Source organism: Anguilla anguilla, chromosome 19, assembly GCF_013347855.1.
Source record: "Anguilla anguilla isolate fAngAng1 chromosome 19, fAngAng1.pri, whole genome shotgun sequence".
Classification (NCBI taxonomy): domain Eukaryota; kingdom Metazoa; phylum Chordata; class Actinopteri; order Anguilliformes; family Anguillidae; genus Anguilla; species Anguilla anguilla.
The window spans coordinates 6930938-6949429 of record NC_049219.1 but is presented as its reverse complement, the minus strand read 5'-3'; the positions used below and the strand labels follow the sequence as shown (position 1 = coordinate 6949429).

Genomic DNA, 18492 nt, shown 5'->3' with positions numbered 1-18492 from the left:
GCAGAGCAATCCTTAGGGACTGCAGGGTCCGAGGAGAGTTTGGGACGCGTGATGTTGTTCCGGAATTCACCAGGGAAAAAGAAGAGCAAGAGAGAACTGGAGAACAGTCTGCAGCTCACGTCTGACTACTGAACACATGACACATACAGTCATGTGTGCTCTTATACTGTACAGACTACGCTCTCATATTCCAGCACAACCTAAATCTGTAGGAGCAGTACTGTCAGAAATGGGCCCTGGCAGAATATTCTTCAAAGATCTGAAACAACACCAGATATCATTGCCTCACTGCGCACCTAGAACTATACGCAATAACTGCATCTTGGAGTTTGAGCATGGCATAGCACTAAATGCATTCAAACAAAAGGCTTGTAGAACAGGAAATGAGAAAATGAGACTTCAAAAGCTGAATATTATTACCTAATTCTAACCGAATTAGAATCTGGTCCAAACTATATGACTGAGTGCATAAAAAAGCGTAATATCATCATGGATGACTGAAAATCAAGTCACAGAAACACAGGCTACAATTTAAAAGCTCTACAAATACAGGTATCGACCAGTCAGATAGATAGCAATGCCTTCTAATACTATATCCCAAACAAACAAGAAATAAATATTCAGAATTCAACAGTCACGGACGCAATTTCTATGCAAGCATTCTCTAAAATAGGATTTAGTCTGTTATTATGTCACCATCATTATTTGAATTCGGGAGACTGAATTCATACTCCAACGCAACGGAAAATGTTTAAAAGGACGAATTGTCATTTTTTAATTTCTCAGATGTGACACGCAGAAAAAACAAAAGGTCGCGCTAAGGGGCGGGGCCCGCAGACCCGACAGCAGGCTGACGTGTGGTCACAGCCCGGAGGACACGCCGCCAGCGCTGTACATCAACAATGGGAGAGCCTGAGCGCGCTTCAATAGCTAGTCACGCTACCTTTTGTTAAGGGCTGTGCCTGGTGGGCGGGAGGGCGGCTGGGCGGCGCACACGGATACTCACGGGATGCCAATCTCAAAGATGTTGTTTTGAATCAGCTGCTTCCCCAGCATGATGATGCTCAGCTGAATGCAGAGCTCTATCAGGCAGCCTCCCGGAGCACACTGGACGGACGGGAAACACGTGCGCGTACACACACACACGCTCACACACACACACACGCTCGTCCACGCACACACACACACACACACACACACACACACGCGCACACACACGCGCACACACAAACACAGGCTCGTGTTAGTCAGCTCATACCCTACAGCGAGACAAGCAGTGTTTGTTTTTCACAAACACTGACAGGACTTGAATTTCCTAGAGCACATTTCATACAGAACATCATGTGCACCTGCGGAACGCCATTATTTCGCCTCAAAGAGCTTAACAGAACAACGTTTTAAAAGACGCAACCAAACAAATGCAATTACGCAATAAAACTATATTAAAAAATGGCACATGGTAAATACACAATAGCGCGATTTACTACAAATAAACGTAGCGAAAACTACATTTAATATTACAGAAAACAAGAACTACGAAGAGTCGCAAAAGCAAATAAATTGTCATCACCCGACAAGCCATCTTAAAAACACGGGCTTTAGGTTTTATGTTCTACAAATTTTCTTGGAGCAACATGTTCCAAAGTCAGGATGAGTAAACTCCTTAGATTGCAGTAAGACCAGAAAACATCCCTGCAGATCCCCGAGACTTTTCCACGAAAGCTATCAACCAAAACAAACAATTAGCCGAACGGGTAATATTTTGTTCTGAGCATTTTGCGAAAACAGACTTTTGCTTTAAAATTTCCATCAATACGCTTGAACTGTATAAATGGAATTTCAAATAAAGCGTTTGACCCAGGTTGACATCTAGCGCTACCGCTACAGATGCTACCGCGATTGATATTAACGGTCATCATCGTCATCATCGTCATACAGTGGAACCCAAGCCCCCCGCCGGGCGGGCCGTACCTCCTCCATGCGATAGTGGTTGAAGACGTAGACGTAGTTCCCCGGTCGGCCGGCGAACCTGACGACAAAAAAAAAAAAACCGTGAGCAGTGAGTCAAACGGGCCGTGGCTGGTTTCCGGGTTGCGCTCCGGCCAATCGGAGTTCACCCCCTCTGCGGGGGGCAAACCGGTGCATTTTTTCTGCCCTCTTGCCCTCTCCGCCGCCACGCTCCGCCTCCACCTGGGGCGTCTCCGCCGTCTGTCTACCCACCCCGTGAAAAAAAAACACCCTGCTCCATCAAGAGACGCCCCCACCCCCCCACCCCCTAAAATCTGAAGGCAGAAAAGCGTTGATATCCGAACAGGCTAATCTTACGGGGGAGAAGGCCCGAGAATCGCGCATGAGCACGAAAAGTGGGTGGAGCTCTCCTTTAAAATTCAGTAAGGTCATTGGTCAAAAAAGTGAGGTGTCAGAGGCGTCTTTATTCTTCATCGGACCGGTCTTCCTCTCGCTTGGAGAGGAGCAGGAAGTTGGTGACGATGCTGGCATCTGAAATGTAATCAAAGAGCTCGCCAAGAGACCTGACGGGTGTTCTCACAGAGAGAGTAGGGGGGGGGGGGGTAGGGGGTGCTCCTTACCTTCCCTTGAAAAAGGCCACGTAGAAGATGGGGGCGTACGCATTCATGAACTTCAGCAGGAAGGCCTTCAGGATCAGACGCTCCTCGAAGTCCGTCTCCGTTTTGGGGATCTCTGAAGACGAGACAGCGAACGCGCCCGGTCAGACGTGGAGCGACGGCGACGCAAAAAAAAAAAAAACTTGTCCGTTTTAATTTTCGGAATATTTTTTCAAGGGCCAGCGCCTTTTTACTGTCCTGCCCGACCTTTCACCTTTCCCTGACCTCCCCCACCACCCCCCCCGTGACTCCTGCTCATCACCTCCACCCCCTCCCCCTCCAGCTGTGCGGCCTCTCTGCGTAATCTCCTTCTGTGCACTGCCCTGTGAAACCTGGCTGGGACCCCCCCCCCCCACCACCTCTGTCATTATCCCCGCCCCCCCCCCGGCCTACCGTAAGCCAAACGCGGATTACCGCGCCCTTCAAATACTACGGCTTTATTTGACACGACGGATTATTCTCCCGCTCGATAAACACACAATAATGCCATAATTACTCACACGCAGCGCGCACGCATGACCGGACCGTGATAAACTCAAGAGTGCGATGATTCGGGTGTGGTAGAACGGTGGATGTGAACTTTACGTTACATTACGTAACAGGCATTTAGCAGACGCTCTTATCCAGAGTGACTTACGCAACTTTTTTTTTTTTACGCTGCATCCATTTATACAGCTGGATATATACTGGAGCAATGCAGGTTAAGTACCTTGCTCAGGGATTACAACGGCAGTGTCCTACCGGGGGGAATAGAAGCTGTGGCCTTCAGGTTACAGAACCAGTACCTTACCCATAGAACAGTGTTAGAACAGTGTTACAACGGTAGCTTAGAACAGTGCTGGAGTAGAAGTTAGGAACAGTGTTAGAACAGTGGTTCAGAACAGTTAGAATGGGGGTTTAGAACAGTGCTGGAGCAGAGGTTAGGAACAGTGTTAGAACAGTGGTTCAGAACAGTTAGAATGGGGGGTTTAGAACAGTGCTGGAGTAGAGGTTAGGAACAGTGTTAGAACAGTGGCTTAGAACAGTGTTAGAACAAGGCTTTCCCATTCGCTCCTGCGATTCCACAGAGGCTGTCATTTATCAACGGACGGTGCTAACTGTTAGCTACCTGCGAGATGCTAGGTCCCACCACTTTGTCCCTAAGAAGGCTTTTCCGCTGTATAAAACTCATACCAAACATTCAAGAAAAGAAATTCACTGGTGCTAATGGTGCTAGCGCTTTCCCCTGGGCAAGGCGGATAGCGGTTGGCGTGAGCGACGCGGGGGGAGGGTGGGGGGGCGGCGGCCTCACCGAGCTCGGTCAGCCAGACGGCCACGCTGCCGTAGATCTCGTCCAGGATGAGGATGACCACCAGGTTGATGACGACGGCGGTGGCCGTGACCGTCACGCGCACGTTGGACTTGACCTCGGGGTCCGGGCTCATCGCCATGATGGCCGACAGGGTGATGCGGTACACGATGACGCCGAACACGGCCGAGAACGTCACGGCGAACTGAGAGAGAGAGAGAGAGAGAGGGAGAGAGAGAGAGAGAGAGAGAGAGAGAGGGAGAGAGAGAGAGAGAGAAAGAGAGAGAGAGAGGGGTAGAGAGAGGGAGAGAAAGAGAGAGAGAGGGATAGAGAGGGAGAGAGAGAGAGAAAGAGGGATAGAGAGAGATTTGAGTTTTAATAGAACCTTTACTGTTCCATTTTCAGTAGCGGCTTGACCTCAATTCCAATACTCAGTCAGTACATCGCAGCCATTTTCTCTATGTCACAACACGCAAAAATCACATGCGTTGCACGAACAGTAGAAAAAAAAAAGAAAAAAAAAGACCATTAATAATCAAAAGTCAACTGCCCATCATCGCCAACCTGGGAAAGAACCCCCCCCCCCACCCCACCCACACACCATGTTGAGCAGAACTTTCGTGGAAAGAGAGAGATGGAGAGAGGAATGGACTGACAGCCACCTACCATTAACAAAATGGAGGAGATGTTGATGAAGTACCCAGGCAACCGGTCTCTCCATGTTAGCTTCTCATTTCCTGGCTGTATTTTTTTTTTTTTTTTTTGAGGGGGGGGGGGAGGGGGGGGCATAGGAAGACATGATCATTACCAAACAGGGGCATCGACCCAAAAACCAGCAAACAACCTGAAATTCAAGCAGTGTTCGCAATGGAAACGCTGCACTGCAGTATCACTTCTACGCCTGAAATCGCTCGTTCTTCCGAGACTTAAGAACTATACCAAATACAGCACGCTAGAGCGGCTCGGATCTGTGTATTATTTTGGGCAGCTAATACAGGAACAGGCAGATCAGGAGACGGTCAGGTTACTCTGACTGAGCGGTGGTAATCTGCTATAGACGTCAGGGTTTTCAGTTTTTTATATATTTTTTTTTTTTTTAATTAGTAAGTCCGTTGATTGTACAAGAAATCTCTCAGATACGCCGAATCGCAGAAGCATCAGATTGGCAAAGGAGCGTGAGTCATCTTACCCGATGCTACGAGAGCGGGGGATTAAATTTTAAAAGTTATCTCGGTTATCTGACCCCAAAGTGTTCTAACCTTTCCTCTGTAATTGTGTAACGTGTAATTGAATGGCGGTACGCATATGATGCATAGAAGACCGCGTTCCAGCCATTGCACTTTCCCCCCTTACATACCCAAAAGATCAAAGCAAAACCCCAAGCCATCAAATAAAGGCACAATCGTACCAAAAACAGTACATGAGCAATCCTACTTGCACTACCTCTGTAAGCGTGCCACCCCTGGGTTAACCTTCGTATCTGGGCCGGGTGCTGACCCATCGGTATCAAGATCTTCAGTCAGCACCCCAACCACCAAAAAACACCAACTTGTTCCCCATGACGTCGGCTTCCCAACAATGCAAAACATGATTACCCTGCATTATGGAGAATCTTTTCCACACAATCGTTTATCACACCCTGCTGCCTCCCCGTCAGCACAGTAAACAGCCTGTTTTCCTATCCTGAGGGGCACACTTCTCTTAAACCGCCTTACAATGGGGCTGGTGCGATAAATCACTTGGCCCATCACGGAAAGAGCATGCTTTTTGCCTTTAACAGGAATACTTAGAAACAGAGTGTAGAAACAGAGCATAGAAACAGACAGAGCATAGAAACAGAGTGTAGAAACAGAGTGTAGAAACAGAGCATAGAAACAGAGCATAGAAACAGAGTGTAGAAACAGCATAGAAACAGAGTGTAGAAACAGCATAGAAACAGTGTAGAAACAGAGCGGAGAAACAAAGTGGAAAGCACTAAAATGGCGAAATTCACGGCACTGCACTGCCAAAAAACAGACAAAAATAATGTGGTCCATGACACCTGCGGCTTATAAGACAAACACCCAGCCGCATAAATAATTACTCTTCTGGGAGAAATAAAAGATGACCTAGAACCTCCCACGTGTTCCCATTCCATCCCAGCAATAGGCAAAGCTCCTAGCACCATTACGCTATCGCACATCTGGATCAATTCAATCGCCAATTGCCACCACAGCTGGAATATGCGTATCAGGTTCTGTGCCGTCTGTAATGCTGGATAGCCTGTGCCCTTTCCCCGCATCCAATGAAGACACACTGCACAATGTGTTCAGCATTAAATGATCTCTTATAGTTTATATGGGTCCACTGTGGTCAGAGGGGACTCACAAACTCCTTAACAGTTGAATTAACACAGGGCATTTTACTGTGTATTCAAGGCACTAAACTGGAGTCTATTTTTATTTTCTGTTTAACTGTACCTTTTAAGCTGTGCTTCATACACAAAATGTGAATAGAAGGCAGTACCATTTTGCTGATAGCTGTAGCCTTAGTAAATAAGACGCTAATTTCAATTTTCTCTGCCTTTTATGCACATAAATCTGGCCCCAATTGTCCTTCCAAGCAATGGAGACAATGGTGCAAAACAATTCCACCAATGAAAACCATCGACACCTCAGCCCTGAAAAGTCTGTTGTTGGATTCGACCAATCACCTTTCCCAGGGGATCCACTGGAGTTTACCTTCAATAGATTGACTATTTACAGGTTAGAATGGCTTTCATTTCAGGCTCCACTGTGATATGCATGCTGAAGGAGGACAGGAAGGCGGATTCCCTTCACTCTCGTAGGGTCGCGTGCATTTAAGGGGCCTTTTCACCGCCAGACACGACCCTTCTGGTACTTGTAGTCCATAATGGCTCGGGTCCGTGGGAGTGGATACGGCCCAATCCTTAACGAAGCTGTGAAAGGCAATTAGCCGCCCAAGAGGTGCTTACGGCCAAAGCCAATTAGCGGCCAGGAGGCATTTCCCGCGCGGTTTGCAGTCGAGTCAGGCGTCCTTTTTCCAAAAAAGGAAGAAGCCGTTCAGGGCGAACCTTGGTTTGCGTTGTTTTGTGCGTCTAGAATGCGTCTAGAATACGCAGGCTTTAAGCATCAAAATTACACAGCACAGTAACTGTGGGGGCTGAATTTGATTGGCTGGATCCCAGTCTGTGAGAAACCGCAGCCATGTTCAATCGCTGCAGTTTCACGGGTGTGGCGAGTCGGCAACTTGCTCTATTCAGAGGGCAACAGCGCCACCTAGGGGTGGGGAGGACATCCCTCAACCTGAGGGCAGTGCAGCGAGAAGATGTGTGTGAGCTTGGAGCCCCCCATACAGGAGAACGAGGACGACCTATCAGGACTGAACACTGCCTATCAACACTGTCTTGCCACTCTATAGCAGTGGAGCCCAATAATATGGAGGGCTGAGAGTATGCAGGTTTTTACCTGTTTACAGTATTACTTCACCTGCTGATTTCACTAATTAGTTCCCTGCTCTCTGGTTGGAGGTGCATTAATTAGCAAAACCAGCAGGTGAAGTTATTGTTTGGAATGAAAACCTGCACTCTTGACCCTGCATGGCACACAATTTGGCACCATAGAATTCTTCATTTTTCAGAGAACTCACAACGCACATACAGCATATTACCATCTGAACCAGGACAAACTAAAATAACCTAAAATAACCCATACTAAACATACCCTAAATCATTTGAGTGGGAGCCTCATCAGCAGAAAACTAGCCGTTTACAGCCATTTGACTTCAAGTGAAGTTGAACGTTGGACACTGAATACAACAATGTAACAGTTACCGCATTGAAAACGCAATGCGGTACGATGGTAGTGCGATGGGCAGGATGACGTGATTGACAGCTTTTGTGGGTGTGGTTAAGGCGTCAGGTGCGGTTTGGAGGCGTACAAGCTGCCAAACGGAGAGTGGGACTCCGGTGGTCTGTCTAGACCCTCCCCGCTCAGCCGTACGGACGCTGTGACGGTCGAAGCATGCTCTCAGACGTCTATCACTGGAAGCTCAGTTACTGACACCTGTCAATCAAAAGCCTCCTCTGAAAGTATATCCAGCTATACACTGCTCAGTCAAACCCTGCTTACAGAAACCCCTTAACCAAAATCAAGACCCCTGTCAATCGCACCCTAATCAGTCACCTGCCAATCACTCTAGTGGTCGCCCAGGACCAAGTTTGAGACCCACTGCACGAGTCAAAGAAACCCTTTGATCATGCCATTCTAAGACACACCTGTCAATCAAAATCCCTATGTAGAGAAATAATTGAAATTCAGAAAATATCCACTTCCTCTCAGCAAATCAGGTTAGCTCTGAGATGAGAAGGGGAAGCTCTCAGTTTGTGCCATTTCAAAAGTCAGGCATAATTAATAAGCCTTATACATATAACCACAAGCTTCTTAACATGGAGTCAGGGAAATACTGGCATTAGTCCTGTCAAAAAAACTATATCTGCTCAGATTGAAGCATCATCTACTGCCCTCTGGCTCCCTCTAGAGGCCAATCTAATGCAGCAGCACACAGAAAAATACAGAGAGCCATATTTCAGGGCGGTATGTTTTTCCTCATAGCACTGAATTTTGACAGCACAGTTTCCCCTTTTTTCAGGCACATACGAATGTCACCAGAGAAACCTGAGGCACTCAACACACTACAGGACGGCGTGCTTCCACAGAATTTCATACTACCTGACTGTATTTTTACAGTCCTGTATATATATATGCGTTTAGACTAGCTGCTTCTTTACTCTTTCAGGATACTGCCTATTGGTGCATGAACGCGAGGAATCTGCAGTCTCTTCCAGAGAGCCCTGCAGGCATGTATCCAGCTAGCACAGGTAGGTATTGGGGGGAGGGGGGGTGTGGGGGGGTTGGGGGGTCAGTTCCATTGACATTCAATTCGATAAGTGAAAAAACCGCCGCGTAGCATAGTGGGAACTTTTCAAATTCGTTTCCTGAATTTATTGAACCGAAACCCCTGAATCGCTTCGCCGGCCCCTGACGGGAGCTTTGTTTATGAGAACATTACATTACATTGCAGGCATTTAGCAGACGCTCTTATCCAGAGCGACTTACGCAACTTTTTTACATAGCATGGAGGAGGAGGAGGAGGAGGAGGAGGAGGGGAGGAATGAAAAAGGTGAGAAATGAAGGAGGAGAGGGAGGCTACCCGGGCCTCGTTCGCCCTGCGCGGATACGAAGCGGCCTAACCGCCATTGTGTTCGTGCGCAGAGCCCGGGTTTCAGCTCACTAAGAGGATTACCTCCAGAGAACGGCCGCGCACCGACCCGGCAAGCCCCGCCCCCTCCCTCCCTCCCTCCCTCCCTCCTCCCCTCCCTCCTCCTGATTTTCACACCTGGCACTCCCAGCTGCTCGCCTTCTCTAATTTCCCCAAACGCCGCGCCCTGTGCACGCGACCGGGGAGTTCTGTGTCGTGTGAGGACAGGAGTTATTTATTTATTTTCTGCTGCTCCGCTGCAAAATAGCCCAGCCATTTCCGCGGGGGGGTAAAACGTCTGAACGCGCGAACGAAAAAAAAAAAAAGAAAAAGAAATTAAGCTGCCTAGGTATCAAGGAAGAAATAAGCAGCGTTTAAAACGTTTATCGGTTTAAGAAAGGGCGCGAAAAGGTTTGTTTGCGATTAACAGACAACAGTCGTCACGAGGTGGAGGAGAGAGGAACACACCTTTAAGCACCTGGGCTGATTAGATAACGCAACCCAGGCGTGCGTGTGCTCTCTCCACCAGCTGGCACAGCCAAGGCCAATCCGGTTAACCGCTGGACCGAATGCCACATACCACCGACCCCAGAATTCAGCCAAAGGCTAATTCAGTTTACACGGAGACCGCTCCCTCCCGGGTTTGATTCCAAGTTGCAGTATTGAAATGATATTCCAGGTTGCGGTATTGAAATGATTCCAGCTTACAGTGTTGAAATGATTCCAGGTTGCAGTGCTGTAATCATTCCATCTTAGTGTTGAAATGATCCCTGGTCACAGTGCTGGAATCATTCCAGTTTGCGGTGCTTGGTGGAGAGAAACAGCGACACGACACTCACACTGACAGTGGGGGGGGGACACCAGCGACTCGCATGCAGAACTACAGAAACCTGACAGAGGGGAAATGGCCCGCCAATCACCCGGGAAGGACCGCCCACGGAGAGGGACGGCCCAACGGGTGGGGGGGCGGAGGGGCGCGGCTAACGTGAGGAAAAGGACGGCGCGGCGGAGGGCTGGGTTACCGGCAGCATCCCGTTCATGGCCAGCAGTAACCTCTGCCTCCACTTCTCCCTCCCGGCGTCCGGCGTGTCCACCGAGCCTCGGTACGACTGCAAGACACACAACACGCCCGCCGTCACCTGCTGCGGGCCCCCCGAGGGCCGCCAGGGGCCCCGCGGGCCCGCTCGCCTAAGGCCACGGCTTCCGACGGGCGGGGGCCATCCCCGCTCCCAGGCCGGCCCGAAGGCCTTCCACAGAGAGAAAACCCCCACTATATAAGACAGGGGGTGACCGACCACCTCTGTGCGTCACCAGAGCCAAAATGGAGGAGCTCCAGAGTAAACAGCAAGGTCAAACACACAGAACAGCAGTGAAACAGACAAAATGGAGGAAAGCATGGCAGGTAGAATGTGACAGAAAAGACAGGATGAGCTGAGATTTTTACATACATTTCAAATGCATATGTTATGTATGTATATACACACACACACACACAAACACACCTCATTTTTTCTACTATGTATATTGTATATAGTTGTACCTTCATATTCAAATTTTTTATTATTTTTTTTAAATTTTATTTAAATCTATATAAAACTTTATTACCCGGTGGAGAACCGCTCCGTTAAAGGGTACTTCCACCGACATCAAGGACAGGTGTCATTTATTGCGTATTAAAAAAACCAGTACCGCGGAAATCCACCTGCAGATACTCAATACCAGCATGGTTTTTACTCTCTGCATTCAGGCACACGCCATCTCCCCACACACAGCACCGAAGGCATTATCACAAAAGGGATTAGTCCACGCAGCCATCACTAGCTTTTATCAATATCCATAACCGTATTGAAAGCACCATTCAGCTGGAGGGAGCACTGGCCTCCTGCTCACACGTACGATGCCCATATATGGTAATGCGGTATTGGGCTACGGGCAGGTGCAATGTGGGCCGGTGCATCTAAGATGGCTACCTGCGTGCGTTTTATAATGGTCTATTATCATCGAAACGCGCGTCAACTGTTTGCGTTGCTCGTCTTATTTTCCTGACTCAATGCTTCCTCTGTGTGCGAGTAGAGTATGACTTGTGACGCAAGACAAATTTCTGTGAAATCTGACAATAGAGTACAATCTAATTTGATATGAGATCAGAGGCAACTCAACACCGCCTTTTGTGATACACCATGTGACCAAAAGTATCTGGACAGCCCTTGATCTGGGGCTGTTTTTCATGGTTTGGGCCAGGCCCCTTAGTTCCAGCGAAGGCTAATCTCAATGCTCCAGCGTACAATCGCATTCCAGACGATTCTGTGCTTCCCCTACAGTTTGGGGAAGGCCCTTTCCCGTTTCAGCGTGACAATGCCCCCCTGGGCACATACATAGGTCAATATAGAAATGGTTTAGTGGAACGGTGTAGAAGAACTTGAGTGGCCTACACAGAGCCTTGATCTCAACCCCATCCGACACCTTTGAGATCGATTGGAAATCCAACCGCAAGCCTGGCCTAATCGCCCAATCACTACCCGACCTCTAATGCTCTTCTGTCTGAATGGAAGCAACTCCCTGCAGCGACGCCCCAACATCAAGCATATAGCCTAAGGGTGGACCAACTCCATATTAAAGCCCATAATTTTGGATGAGATGCTGCGATGTCAGGTGTCCACATACCTTTGGTCATGAAGCGTATCAGAGAGTTTCTCCACAGCCTTTGAACATAATAAGATTCACTTCCCATGTCCTGAAGATGCCAGTGTAACTACGATCACCAGTCTGATTCACCCCACCGGTATTCAATGCACACGATTCAACTCACCTAATTCCATCCGTCTGATTCAGTCCTCGGGATTCACGTGACCGATTCAGACCGACCTGACTCAAATCAACCTGATTCAATGCATTCGATTCAAGATTCGCATGCCCGATTCCGTCCACCGGATTCAAACTCACCTCGATTTTGCCCTTTTTATTCTTCCTCTTTTTCTTGGTCTTCTGCAGGAGGAGGGTTTCGTATTTTGGTCTCGGGTGTTCCTGAGGGACAGAGAACAGGGTCACGTCCCGTTCACTACCCGGCTCTAGAGACGTACGCAGAGTTGTACTCAGAGTGGTCAAACTCAAACCAAACACGAGAGGGGAGAGGTGTAGGGGGGGCTAGCTACACTCCCAAGAAAGAGCCAAGCCAACAATACTGAGAGGGGTACAGTTTAGAAACAAAAACTCCAAACCTTCATTCGGTCCTTGAGGAGAAGATGGCAGTTTAAAAGAGAAAATGAAACATTTATTTTTGAATGAAGGGAAGCTCATTTCCCCCCCCCAAAAAAATCTGACATGAACTTCAATGCCAAACCTTGAAACTATTCAAATTTAGGCTCCGCCTACCCAATAACAACACCAATGGTGATTCGTTAATAGAAAGGCGATGTTTCGTGGCGACATGATGATTGGCTGCTATTGAACCATCATGTTTGCTGAGCCCATTGTATGCACCCACCACATTCTGTTCCACGACAATAAGCCTGATACCCCTGAACCAGCTCTACTGCCAGGGTGAGGACTTTTGTTGCATCCACTTCCACTGATGCTGACCCCTGACCTTGTGACCTGTGACCCCCGGGCCCACTCTCACCTTCTCCTCTTCCAAGCCAGCCAGGTCCCAGCTGTAGTTCAGGCTGATCTGCCTGCGCTTCCAGTGTTCCTGGAACATGGCCGCTAGAGAGAGAGCGAGAGAGAGAGAGAGAGAAAGAGAGAGAGAGGTCCTGTCAGAGAGGCCTTACACCTGTAACACCTCCCCCCCCCAACCCTCAAATCCCACTCCAACACTCAACCCCCGCCCCAACTCGCTCGCAACAGCATATTCGCTCCCTCACAAACACAGGCTAGCTAGCGAACGCAAAGCGAAAGCTTGCAAGGCATACTCTCACAGACTTGGCAGCTCACACAGAAAAAATTCAAAACTACTCTGACAGAGTACTTTTAACTAAGAGAGTACATGATTTCTACCGTACTAATATAAACTGAGCAGAGGAGGCACAGAGATCAATGGAGTGTGAGTGTGTGTATGTGTGTGTTTGTTTATCTATATATTTGGGACCTATACACACAAATATTATATTAACACGCACGCACACACACACACACACACACACACGGTGTCACAGCCCACCCGAGCGTGCGTGCTCATTAATACTTCATGCCCCGCCCCCTGCGGAGGGCCAGGTGGAATAATGCATAACTCCCCCCCCCCCGCGCGCGCTGGAACGCGGGCCGTGAAAGACTAGCTGGGTCACGGGGGCGGGCACAAAGGGCGGGCGGGAGCGGAGCCAGGCGTAACCCGACGCCCTGGCGCATTCACGCCCCCGCCGAACCTCCGCCCCGCCGAGGCCCGGGGAGACGAGTGACGGCCGCGCGGATCCCGTTGCTCCCGCCGCTCCCCGAAAATCGGTCCGTCCGCGGCGGGCCGGAAACCAGGCGGCTGCGGGTTCGAGTCCCGCTGATCTACCGTCACGCCGCTCGCTCCCGTCTACTTCCAAGCTGTGTGGGTGAGTAGTGCCGTGTGCGTGCGTGTGGAACGACCGTTTGGGGGCACTTAACGCGAAGTCGGGCGTTCGGACCCGTGGAACCGATCTGGTGACGGTAAGGTTCGGTGCTCAGCTGCACCGTACGCATCTCCTCCTGCTCGCCGGTGATGGAAAACCCAGGTTCAGAAAGTAAAACTCCTCCCCAGCATTTTCTTCCAACCACATGGATTTGCTAATTAAGCACAATTCTTCAGCCAGGTGGTAGAGCGAATTAGTGAGATCAGCTGGCTGGACTTCTACTCTCTGACACCTGGACTCTCCACCGCCGGTGTTCTCACGCACGCTGACCAATCACACCGCACCGCGTCTTTCACAATACACGTGCAAACAAAGCTATGCTTATGATGAGCCCTTAAATGTCAGGCTCATAATCCAAAAGATAAACATGATGCCACTTATGTAGAAAAGGGAGGATGCAGTGGTGTGTGTGTACAGTGCACTGTAGTTCAGGGATGATGCAGTGGTGTGTGTACAGTGCACCGTAGTATATAGTCAGTACTCAGCTGTACCCCAGAGGGACATGAAGATGGTGAAACAGACAGTGGGTTGGGTTAGGGTGTAGCATGGGGAGTATTGCGCTGTACCCCAGAGGGACATAAAGATGGTGAAACAGACAGTGGGTTGGGTTAGGGTGTAGTATGGGGGGAGTATTGCGCTGTACCCCAGAGGGACATAAAGATGGTGAAACAGACAGTGGGTTGGGTTAGGGTGTAGTATGGGGAGTATTGCGCTGTACCCCAGATGGACATAAAGATGGTGAAACAGCCAGTGGCGGGGCTGGGTTAGGGTGTAGTATGGGGAGTATTGTGCTGTACCCCAGATGGACATAAAGATGGTGAAACAGCCAGTGGCGGGGCTGGGTTAGGGTGTAGTATACAGTCAGTACTCAGCTGTACCCCAGAGGGACATGAAGATGGCGAAGAAGACGGTGCCGGGGTTGTCGAAGAGGTGGCTGGCGCGGGCGGTGCTGCAGGCGGTGCTGAGGTGCCAGTAGTCGCATGACCCGTCGCACAGCGGGCACATGGTGAAGTTCTGCTTCTCGTCGCACATCTCCATGCTGCGGGGGGGGGGCAACGGAATCACAGGGAAGGGTGGGGGGGGGGGGGGTCAATGCTTCATTTTCAATCTTCTCTGCAGATTTGACATTGAAGTCCTGACGGTGCTGCTCCACCTCAATACAGGGTTATCCACACACATCACACTGTAGAAATCACAGTCATACAGACCGCACAAATACACATAAACCATGGACTGGAGCGGCTCAGAAATAGTCTCTCTTCTCTGGAAATGGACCATGAGAGCTGGAACAGTGCGGTACCACCACGTGACAAGCAGATATAAGCTGTATGAATTACCGCACACCAGGGCTGCCCAGCCCTACTCCTGGAGATCCGCTGTACCGCAGATTTTCCTTTCAGTCCTAATTTGGCGCACCCGATTCCACTATTTATCTGCTCAACGAGATCTCCAGCTGTTGAATGAGGTGCGGCTTTATCAGGGTCGGAGCGAAAACCTACAGGACGGTAGATTTCCAGGAACAGGGTTGGGCAGCCCTGCTCTAGCTGCTGAATGAGGTGTGGCTTTGTCAGGGTCGGAGCGAAAACCTACAGGACGGTAGATCTCCAGGAACAGGGTTGGGCAGCCCTGCCACACACTCAAATGCGCGTATACACACGCGCACTCGAACACACGAAGACAAGCGCTAAAACGGCGCGGGTTGAACAGGCTGCAGACTTTACCAATGGCGCCCCAGACCCCGGGGTTACCTGGGCACGTTGGCGTCCACGGTGGCGCACCCGTAAAAGAACACGATGATGCCCACCACCGAGGCTGGGATGAGCAGCTGCGTGTAAACGCCCAGCCAGGCGAAGTACAGGCCGATCTTCTCCCCAAAGTACTTCCTGGGGGGGGGGGGGTGGGGGGCAAAGGTTAAATGCGCATCAGCTGACAGGGAGGATTCAGGGATAACCAATCACACGGGAACGACTGTACTTTTCGGCGATGCAGAGTTTGCAGGGAGGCAGTGTGAAGATGTTTTAAGGACAGCCATCTGCCCCTGCACCAGATGGTCATTTATTTAATTGACGTTTATCTATTTGCATTAAGCTGAATTTCTTAGTTTCAAACCAAATCAATAACTGCACTGCAAAAACCAAAAAAATATGTCAATCTTAACCAGTATTTTAGACTTCAGATTTAAAATCTTATTTCTATTACTTTTCTGCTAAATAAGTCAAAGATTGCCAATGAGGTCACACAGTTTGACTCATCTCAAGATTTGCCAATGAGGCAAGACAATTTCACTTGGCAAGCCAAACAAACTTAAAACAAGCTAATATTTTCTACTTGAGAGAAAAAAAATAAGATTATAAGTCCCATTATAAGACTAAGACACGAGACTAAGACTCTTGTAAACAGACCTTTTTTTGCAGTGGGTGTTAAAACACACCCCTGCATACTCAATCGCCCTCAACTTTGAATAGGGAGACTTCAGAGCCACAGAGGCAGCAATCCCACAATGCATTATTCTGCTGTTTATAAACAGTCCTCAGCATTTTTACATGTAAACGGCATATAACAAGTTTTGTTTTTTTAAAGAGGAACCCATCGAGGGATAATCTTATTTCCCGCCCTGCGTGTTTAATTCTTGTTTAGGGGCGACACGGCTCAGGAGGTAAGACCGATTGTCTGGCAGTCGGAGGGTTGCCGGTTCAAACCCCGCCCTGGGGCGTGTCGAAGTGTCCCTTGAGCAAGACACCTGACCCCCTAACTGCTCTGGCGAACGAGAGGCATCAATTGCAAAGCGCTTTGGATAAAAGCGCTATATAAATGCAGTCCCGTTTACCAGTTCACCGTTTGTTTCTGTCCCTTTCGAGACGCGTTCAGGAACAGGGCGAGCGGGTCCGTACCTGATGAGGTCGACGGGCTGGTACTTGTAGAAGGCCCCGTATCGAGCCCACTCCTCGTGCAGAATCTGCGGAGACAAGGCAGCAGGGCATGCTGGGAGAAATGCGTTACTCCCCCCCCCGCCACCCCTTAAAGCCTCTTAGAGCTCCGATCTGGGATCGGCTTAGCCTCGCGGCTCAAAATTGGACGAGGCTCGGCGCGGGGAAGGGAAGGCTGATCCAGGAACAGCGCTACGACCCCCTGCCTGAGATATGGGCCGACTGAAAAAGCCGTTTCACGACGGCATGCCCAAAACTGGATCAGATTACCATAAAAATGCGCGCAAATAGTTTCCATCTTAAAAGTCAAGACTTCAAAAAGGAGAAAAAAAAAAGCTTTCTGACCCTCCCTTATGTTTCCATACTTGGGTCAAGGGAATTTTAATTTTAGAAGGAACAGGAAGAACCTCCTTCTATTCCTAGCATGCAGTTCCTCCCCCCCAGCCAGTAATGATATAAAATAATTTCTTGACCATGAAGGTGAAGGGTTTAGAATGTTCTGGACTGAACATTCTAATGCTGATGTACAAATACCCACTGGTAATTGAATGCAATGAATATAATATTATAAGAGTGTTGACTTATAATTTTGAAGAAAAAAAAAAACAAAGTGAACATTCCAAAAAACCTTGTCTGCAAAGGCTTAAATAAACATCAAGTAGAGAGCAGGAAAGGAAAGGCGCAGGACCCACCCACCTGTCTGTCGTTTCTCTGTTCATCCTTGCCATTCCCGTGGTAGTCGCCCTGGGGTACAGTAAGAATGCCACACCTTAAAGTCGCTAATCGCAAACCGTCCACACAGTGTCCGATAATACGCTACAACGCTCAGACAGTTTGGGTGGGAAATGTGCTTTATGTACCCTGGGGGGCGGGGAGGGGGTGGGGGTGGGGGGGACAGAAAAACTCACGTCGTGCAGAGGGAAGGCGGTTGTGTAGACGCCTTTGGCGATTAAGGTGGAGATACCTGCGGAGGGAAGACACGGTCGGCACAAGGCTCTCCACACCACGCACAGTTCAGGCACACCCCACCCGCGTATATAGAACCACCAGCTTTAACATGCAACTATGCAATTAGAACGTTCTGAACTGAACATTCTAATGCTGATGTCACAATCACTACTGGTAACTGGAAGCACTGGAGTTCTAGAACACTGGCATAGAATTTTGAAGAAAAAAAAAAAAACATTCCAGAAAACCTACTCTTGAGAAGGGTTAAAGGGTTAAAGCAATTTCAAAATGGCTCCTGAAAGGGCGCGTATCGAGGCCGCAGCGAGTGTCCCTGCGATAACGAGAAGGGGCGTGCGTCCTCGTGGCGTCCAGCCAGGGACGCGGTGACCCATTTCCTCCGCCCCGCTGTGGGCGAGGCTCTGCCTCCCTGCCGGCTACGGGTTTCCACGGCGGCCCTCCCCCCTCCCCCCAACAATCCCCTCCCCCCCCATCCCCGCGCGGGAAGGGGTATTCTGGGAAACTCCTCGGCGAGGACCGCCCCCTGCGCGGGGGATTGGCTCGTACCCATGGTTTGGCAGGTCCGCAAGCACGCTGTGCGCCTCAGGATCTCGTACACCTCGGGGAGGGAGGGAGAGAGAGAGAGAAAGAGAGAGAGCGAGAGTGCAATAAAGACAGAGAGAGAGAGAGAGAGAGAGACCACCATTACACAAAAACGAAAGGAATTGCAAAATGTCCCTGCTGCTCCTACTACATGCATAAACCTTAATGTTGTACGTGTGATGTTATTGGTATTACGCCGTTTGGTCGATTTCTTTGCATCTCGTGCCAACAAAGTGTTCAAGCATTTCGAATTGGAA

At 49.4% G+C, this 18492-nt stretch overlaps 1 protein-coding gene across 3 annotated transcripts in view; it reads right to left on the bottom strand.

Annotated features, from left to right (window-relative positions):
• The window catches only part of LOC118218688 (anoctamin-1-like), a 41910-nt gene that overhangs the window by 8580 nt on the left and 14838 nt on the right, over positions 1-18492 (bottom strand). The window contains exons 8-22 of one of the 3 annotated variants that reach the window (XM_035401283.1): positions 18200-18251; positions 17596-17651; positions 17384-17431; positions 16652-16716; positions 15509-15643; positions 14639-14799; positions 12791-12873; positions 12390-12401; positions 12115-12195; positions 10194-10280; positions 4579-4653; positions 3916-4117; positions 2589-2700; positions 1972-2029; positions 1007-1107 (exon numbers count right to left, since the gene is read on the bottom strand). In XM_035401283.1, coding sequence (XP_035257174.1) covers positions 1007-1107; positions 1972-2029; positions 2589-2700; positions 3916-4117; positions 4579-4653; positions 10194-10280; positions 12115-12195; positions 12390-12401; positions 12791-12873; positions 14639-14799; positions 15509-15643; positions 16652-16716; positions 17384-17431; positions 17596-17651; positions 18200-18251 — 1328 coding nt within the window. The remainder of the gene's footprint in view (positions 1-1006; positions 1108-1971; positions 2030-2588; positions 2701-3915; positions 4118-4578; positions 4654-10193; positions 10281-12114; positions 12196-12389; positions 12402-12790; positions 12874-14638; positions 14800-15508; positions 15644-16651; positions 16717-17383; positions 17432-17595; positions 17652-18199; positions 18252-18492) is intronic. The other 2 variants (XM_035401284.1, XM_035401285.1) reach the window with 2 other exon arrangements.